The sequence below is a fragment of the Centroberyx gerrardi genome, chromosome 5 (assembly GCF_048128805.1).
Source record: "Centroberyx gerrardi isolate f3 chromosome 5, fCenGer3.hap1.cur.20231027, whole genome shotgun sequence".
NCBI classification, from domain to species: Eukaryota; Metazoa; Chordata; class Actinopteri; order Beryciformes; family Berycidae; genus Centroberyx; species Centroberyx gerrardi.
Window position 1 is genome coordinate 30,993,521 of NC_136001.1, and position 7,955 is coordinate 31,001,475.

General features: G+C 46.0%; 1 protein-coding gene across 3 annotated transcripts in view; it reads left to right on the forward strand.

Annotated features, from left to right (window-relative positions):
* The window catches only part of iqsec1b (IQ motif and Sec7 domain ArfGEF 1b), a 99,500-nt gene extending 92,655 nt beyond the window's left edge, over window positions 1-6,845 (forward strand). For all 3 annotated transcript variants that reach the window (XM_071911622.2, XM_071911620.2, XM_071911623.2), the window contains exons 13-14: window positions 475-524; window positions 2,575-6,845. In XM_071911622.2, coding sequence (XP_071767723.1) covers window positions 475-524; window positions 2,575-3,141 — 617 coding nt within the window. In that variant the 3' untranslated portion in view covers window positions 3,142-6,845. The remainder of the gene's footprint in view (window positions 1-474; window positions 525-2,574) is intronic.
* Window positions 6,846-7,955: the final 1,110 nt, after the last annotated feature.

Genomic DNA, 7,955 nt, shown 5'->3' on the forward strand with positions numbered 1-7,955 from the left:
GCTGAGTTGTGAGCTGTCTCTCTTCCTTTAGGAGCTGTTTGAACATCACACTATGTCACCAAGATGAAACTTACTAGAGTTGGCAGGTTGACTTTGGTTCAGGGGAAAGGTACACCGTGCTACTCTAGCGTCCTCTGCCCTTCACGCAGCCAGATTGCAAGGCTGTTTTTTTCCGACGGGAAGGTCTCGTGCCAGCTGTGCCAGACACATACAGTAGTCTCCGAGCTTGAGTTATCCTAGCGGTTGCAATAGCGCTGACCTGCTTCTCCCTTTTCTCCCCCTAGTCCCTGTTCGCTTCCCTTCCGATCCCCCGGCATACCGCGAGTCTGCCGCTAGCTAGTCGTGAGCTACCTTCGTCCCCCCCTAGGGTGCTAGAGCCTAGACGCTAGACAGGAGGGACGTTGTGTACACCTCCACGTATCAACCATGCGTGTTGAGACCTGTCTAATCTGTCATATTACATGTCCTGGGCAGGCAAGCGTGGGAGACGCAGCAGTGCAGGATCACTAGACAGCAATATGGAAGTAAGTAGGACGCAACTGATGTCGAGCTGTCCTCTCACTTTATGTTGATGTTGTTCGCTCTGAAAACACAATTCTCTGTTGTTTTGTTTTGCACTCTTTGTTTCTTTGTAGTTTGACAAGCTTATTTTGTTTTGGTGGTGTTTTTTGTGGCGAGCGCCTTTGCCTGTCTGGGTCACTGTGCATGCTTGGGGTATGAAGGGGAATGGTCTGCTGTGGCTCACCCATGTTAACCCTTCTCATGTACACAGCATGACTAACTCACACCAGGGCTGCTCGGGGGGTTGATGGTAGACTTTTCCCCTTTTTCGTCCTCCTTTATTTTGAAAGATTTTTTTTTGCCATTTCCCGAATTTCCCGTCCTTTTGTTTGTTCACTTGAAGCGGACGTGGCCGCGCTTCGTCAGCTGCAGCTCCCGCATGTTCCTACGGTTTGGAGCGACTGAGTCTAAACACACTGCTTCCAACCTGAAGTCCAACCCCACCGCACCCCCTTCTCTCTTTATCCTTACGCCGATGTCTCCCTTAACCGGCAGTGTACTGCAGCAAGAGAGTCCATGCCACAGAGGAACCGATATTATAGCTGTGGAAAGCCACTCAAAGCCATTCATTATCAGTCTTGCGAGCCAGACGGCCTCTGTGATCAAGTCGCAGGATCATCTGGCATGTGAGGCTAGTTCATTCATCAGTAGTACTCAACATGAAAAATTAGGCCCTATGTTTCTGCCAACAGCACCTACCCACAGTGCAAAGATAAACAACCTGTGCTCCACATTGATTTGGGCCACAAAGCATAGGTTAGAGTGATATTTGTTTTGTTATTTACCAACCCACATTAGACTGCTCTATCAGTTTACTCAAACACAATGACTAGTGGTTTATGAAAACAGACGAGCATATCATAACGAAGACCTAAAACTCTGCGTCTTGTGAATTTGCTGAAAGTCATCTGTGAATAGTTCAGTGTCTGCTCAAAAGTTTGCATGTCATGCATGGCTGAAAGATCTGCTTTTTTTTCTTTAACACACAAGCGCTGTTTTGATTGTCCTGTATTTGATCTTGTTATTCTGTGTTACTGTGCTTTTGTTTAAGTTGATGTAGTCCTTCTAAAGGTTTTCATATGAAGGTATTTGTTCCTCTTGCTGCGTGGGAATTTAGAGAACAACAATATCGCAGTTAAGGTGCGGATATACTTACAACGAACTCGAAATTGAGAGTCGAAAACGGGCGGTGTATACAAATTTGCATAAGCTCGCTGCGGCTTCGTATTGTTCATTTATTTACACTCCGCACCGGTGGGGGCGCATGACGATTAAAGAGGAAACTGTAACCTAGTGAAACCGGAAAGGACGGTGACAGAAAATCAGAACAATAAAAATAATGGCTGCAGTGAAAGAGCGACAAAGGCAGTGAGGGAATACGAGGATTTAGAAGCCATTTGATTGGTCAAAAAGGTGCAGAAATCTTCTAACAAGCTCAGCCAGCCGAGCCTATAAACCATTTGTTTTGAAAGAGTTGAGTCTTCCTCAAGGCCACACAACCAATCAGGTGATATTTTATACCAGCTGCAGGGGGTCTGCTGTGCGAAGAATTCGACTGAAGCCAATGCGACGCTGTTTTTTCCAAGAACATGTCCTTTTGTCTGTGCAAAATTGATAAAATTAATCTCCGCAGCAAGCATACCGTGGCCTTTAACTGCTGTATCCCACTCCACATGTCGTGTCTTGGCATATATTAGCTTTAGCACTGTACTGCTTTATTCAACTATACTTGTCCACCATACAATGCCTGGTCTCTACGGCACTATATCCTCTAAACATAGTGTAGCTTAATATAGTGTAACACGTACCAAATCGTTACTGAAGAGACTTAAAGCTTGCTGGTCGGAAGATAGACTGGGAGTAGAACTGCAACTAAACAATGTCCCAAAAGCACAGTAGGCCTATTTCTGTTACACACAGCAAGAGTGCACCTTTTCCTCTTCTTCTGCTGTAGAAAGCACACACTGTGTCTGCTGTATGTCTGTTGTGATCTGACCGTCCTTTCCTCTGCAGGGGTCCATCATTAGCAGCCCCCACATGCGGCGGAGAGCCCCCTCCAGCCGGGACTGCCCGTCGCGCCACAGCGGCCAGTCCCTGCCCAACTCCTCCTCGCTCCTGGGCTCCCTGTTCGGCACCAAGCGGGTGAAGTCGCCCGGCCCCGCCTCGCAGCCCCAGCACCCCACCCTCATCTCCCACACCCCGCACCCGGCCAACCTGCACCACACGGCCCGGTCGGAGACGGAGACGGCGGCGCAGATGCACCCGCACCACGGCCAGTTCTGCCACATGGGCCAGAACCCGCCGCCCTACCACCACCACCACCACTACCACCCGCCGGCCCACATGCAGCACCCGCCGCACCAGTACCACCCGCCCTCCTCGCACGGCGGCCAGCAGCCGGCCTACCCGCCGCACCCCCACGCGCCGGCGCAGCACGGCCACGGCGGACACCCGCCCGCGCACCCGCCGCACCCCGCCCACCCGCCGCACGGCCCCCACCACCACGGCCCGCCGCCGGCCCCCTCCCCGGCCCCCGGCGGCACCAAGCCCAAACACAGCGGCATCAGCACGGTGGTGTGAGGCCCCGCCGGACGACTGGACTTTCATTTCCGAGGCTCTCGAGTCGACGAGAGGGTCGCGCCGCGCCGCCGGCCCGCTCCTCCCGCGGGGAGTCGGGGGGGGGGACGTGTAGCCGGACTAGATCCTGTGCCTCCTCCGCATTTTTTTGTTACGATCGCCATCGGGGCGAGTTTATTCCAAAACAGACTCATTTCCTTTTCGGTTTGCTCCTTTTGTTTCGGGACTTGTTTCGCAAGTCGCGTCTGTCCGCTTGTAAGAGCGACAGACGGCAGAGCAAGAGCATGCACAAAGACCACAACTACTGTTTTTCCTTAACAAATTAACGGGGCGTCTTACGAATACGATCAAATATCTTGCTTACTAGTGTTTTGCAGAAGAAGTAAATAGTAAATCTTGACATTAACGTGATCTCATCTAGTGCGAGGGTGGTTTGGCTGGAAGCGGCCTGAACAACAGGCAGAGTTGCCCACAGACAGACAGACAGACAGACAGACAGACAGACAGACAGTCAGTTGGCCTCAGCAGTAGCTGTGCGAGTATTTAATGTAGCGGTAGCTCACAGTACACTGTGATATCTCTGTTAGCGGTCATAAATGTGCCAATTATTGAAGCATTTACTAATTTAGTCTCAAAAAACTTTGCTTTATGTATATCGTGCATATAGTATTTTGTAAAATAATGATAATATTATCACCCATTATTATTATTATTATTACTACAGAACAAATAACAGTCTATGGCATCAATTAAAAATCTCAGTATTATACTCTTACTTAGGTGGCATAGTTTCACTATTAAGAAACCAGTCAGAGCTTCTGTTAGATTCAGTGAGCTGGGATACTATCCGGTTGCCTTTTGCAGTAGAGATCTGTGGAGATTGTTCAGAGCCGGCTGGTGGACGGCGGTCTCACGCGCTGCACCTCCACCCCCCCCCCCCCCCTTCAGTCCCGGCTGCTCGTCCACCATCGTTTTATTTTTTTAAAACCTATTTTTTTAGAGTCCGATAAACAATACGAAACGCTATATGAACTGCAACACGACGACGCTGGTATGATTCTTCAAGCCTGTTCTGCTCCGAGAGATTTTGTGTGATTTTTTTTTTTTTTTTTTTTTTTGTTCTGTTGTTGTTTGGCGGGCTGGTAGCCGAAAAGCAGGAAGGAGCGCGAGCAAAAAAACAAAACAAAACAAAACTGTGCAGCGGGAAAACAGCGACGTGACTGTCCAAGTGTCTCTTTCTGACGTGGAAGCTCTCAGCTGGCTGAGTGTGCCCTGTCCCCTCTTTCGTTTTTATTTATTTTTGTTTTGGGTTTTTTTTCCGTTGTGTGCGTCTCTTTAGCCATGAGTGTGTCGTGCCGTGCTGTTTACTCCCTCAGATCTGACTTTCACTTTTACTCTACCTGGAGCCGCGCGGACACCACAGTCCCACAAATCAATACTTATCATTCTGCGGCGGTGACAGCACTCTCTCTCTCTCACGCGCGCGCTTCACTCACCGCAAATGGCAGTTCTGTTTTATATCAATCATCATTCTGACATATTACGGGATGGCTGATTGTACCTTTCAGCCGTTCTGTGCACAGTGTCTGTGGCGGTGTGTGTGTGCGTGTGTGTGTGTGTGTGTGTGTGGAGCGGAGGCAGCGGGCCGGTGTGTTGGAGCAGGTTTTGTGTTGCGGGGTGAAGGGATAGACACAGCACTTGTTTTACTTAGCTGATATCAGTGGCAGAAATTAGTCTGTATCTGCTTAAAGACTATGAGATGGATTTCTTTTTTTTTTACTTGTGCAATATGTATTTACTATTTTGTCTATGAACAATTGCAATCAGGTGGTTGTTCCCTTTTTGTTTAGTTTTGTTAGTTGTGTCTTTTTTCCAATGTCTTTTGTCATTTCTTCCTCAGTGTTTCAGTGAACTGCAAGTGTCCACATGGATTTGGAGGGACTGGACCTTCCGCAATGATAAAGAATGTCAAAGAAAATATTGCATGTAACATTGTATTTTGAGGCTATTTTCTAACTATTGTGTATTCCCAAACTATATCAGTGTTACAGTTGACAGTTGTTGAAAATGAATGGTAGAATAGCATTGACTTCGACAAATACAACTAACTGAAGTCAATTCTGTATTTATGTCACTCCAGAGGATAACCAAATCTGTATCTTTTCTTGATCAACATACAGTAGTTAACAGGCTGTCAGTCTGAATCTTACAACAACAGTAGTAGTGTACAACAGTAGTTGAAGCTGGACATTATTACAGCTGTCAGAGGAAAGTTCTTTGCCAACAACAATTTGTGTAACCTTTAGAGTCGGCGTGACAAAAGATGTACTCTATCATCTGGAAATCAAAACGATAACGGACTGCTGCGCTTGCAGACAGCAACGACTATTTTGAATGGAACTATCTTATCTTCATATTCATCATCTGTCTTAGTCAATGGCTCACACATTACTGTTGTCAAGTGATGTCCAGTAGATCAGTGCTCTTCAAACTTTTCTCCAGAGACGCAAATTTTCAAAAAAAAAACCATCCCAAAATTGATCCTGCGGGCTTTGTGTAGGCTAATCTAACATTTTTTTAGACTGCTGATGTAATAACCTGCAACATTTTATTCAGCCTAGTTTATGTCACATTTAGGAAAGTTACGACATCGCATCGCCAATTCCATTTAAACTAAATCGGGGACCAAATTGAATCTCCCAGCGACCCGCTGCAACACCACAATCGGCCACTGAGCTGCTGAGTCCAGATCAGACTCTCGTGAGTTAGAATGGGATAACGGGGCAGACAGCAGCCAAGAGGAAACCCATCTCGATAGTTCTCACTCTAAAATAGGTCAAATCAAAGTGTTGTCAGTCACTCCCCTCCAGCTCCCTCAGCAAACTGATCTATTGTAAAAAACCTGTCCAGATTCTGTGTGAGGTGCTTTGTTGCATGCCATTGATGCCTACAATTTCTTTCTTTTCTTTTTTTTTTTAAGTCGTTTCATTTTATTATTTCAAGCAACAGGCATAAACAAGACCCCCAAACTTGCAAATGTAGCTTTGATTTCTCTTTTTGACCGATGCTTGTTTACATGTAGATGATTTCTGCTATTGTGTCTTTTCATTTAAAGCTGTGTCCTTCTCCTCCGGCATGCATCTCACCTCTGTGTCCCACTGTACAGTATAAAGACATGGCAGTATACCGCTGAGTGTAAATAGCGAAATCCACCTGAGGAAATGTAATGTAACTCTTGTTCAAATGAAGAGGGGCGTAAAAAGGGAAGAGAGAGTCGAGGGTGGGAGGGTCGATGAAGAGAGGAGAGAAATATGTAAATAGTCTGTAAATTATTATTATTGATGCTCAATGTCTGCAGTTACATTGAAGGTGCATTCCCGCTCCCCTCCGATATTTACATAATCATCAACTGCTTCTCTCTGCCTCCAACAATACTGAATTATCATAGGATCTAGAGACGAACAGCCAACTGTTACACGGTTATCACTGCTTCTTCTTCTTCTTCTTCTTCTTCTTCTTCATGTCCTGAGACACTTCCTGTTCTCTCGCACTCGCAGCCCCAACACTTTGGAAGTCCCAGGGGAAGGGAGGAGTGCTCTCATTTTATTATGCATTCAGTTTCTAAGTAGACAAAAACCCTATTGATGTAAAACTAGTACTGTGACCATGTTGAGAACGCAAAATAAAATGATATACTGTAAAAAGAAGTGTGATGAGGCTGCTTTATTGACTGAATCATGAACTTGTGGTGTGTGTATGTGTGTGTGCATATAAGTGTGTGTGACTGCTCTCTCGGTTGTAATCTATATCAGTGATTCTCAACCTGTTTCATATCAAGGACCCATAATTTAGTCCACATTAGAGCCACAAACCCCCATTCAATTACATTTTTATTGTTAGATGATTTTGTCCAGAATCCCATGACTATCGGTAGAGAGATAACAGTGAAACTATGATCAAAACAGTCATTCTTCTACATTCTCTGATTGTGTTTAACTTCTTGTAAATGAAATAATGCTGAAGTTTAACAATTTATCAATTTGTTGGTGGCCCCCTGGAACCCCCTCAAGGACCCCTGGCGGACCCCCGGACCCCATGTTGAGAACCACCGATCTATATCCACTGCGTATAGGCCGAAGCATTCTAATTACATGCTGCATCAATATTTTCTGAAGGTGATGACTCCCATCGAAGGACAAAACACCAGCTGGATTGATTTCACATTCTTCCTGGCCTCTGACTGCATCACCCACATTGTTATTGTAATTCTAACCCGGAGCGTCCGAGTCTCGCTCAGGAAAGCACACTTGGCCGGCCCGTCTGCAGCCACGAGCTGGGTGAGAGTGAGGCAGGTGGTCTGAGTGACAGTTTGTCTGTGTGTAGCCCTTGAGGTCTGGAGCTAAAAATAGATCCCCCAGCTTTGAAGACCACAGTCCTCAATGTCAGCGGGATTGCGTCATCAGGCTGATGGGAGGGAACAGACTGTAGGCCTGGACCTTCATTATTTACCATCCAAGCATGATGTGCACTACAGCAGTGCCATTCAGGTTTGTCCATTCATTCAATAATATTTAAATAGACATTTATAGACTACAGTTTGATGTATTTGTTTTCTGTTTTGTTACTGTCCTTGAAGGCCACAATAATAGTGCAGTGCACATTTATAGTTTTTTTTTTTTAAGTTCTCCCTCTTTTTTTCTATATTTTTTATTTTGAAGCTTGGGTGATAGATTCTTCTTAAGTAAATAACGCCACCAAGTGGTGTGATGGCAAAGTTGTAATGCTGCCTTCATGTGCTGTCGGAAATATCGTAGGTT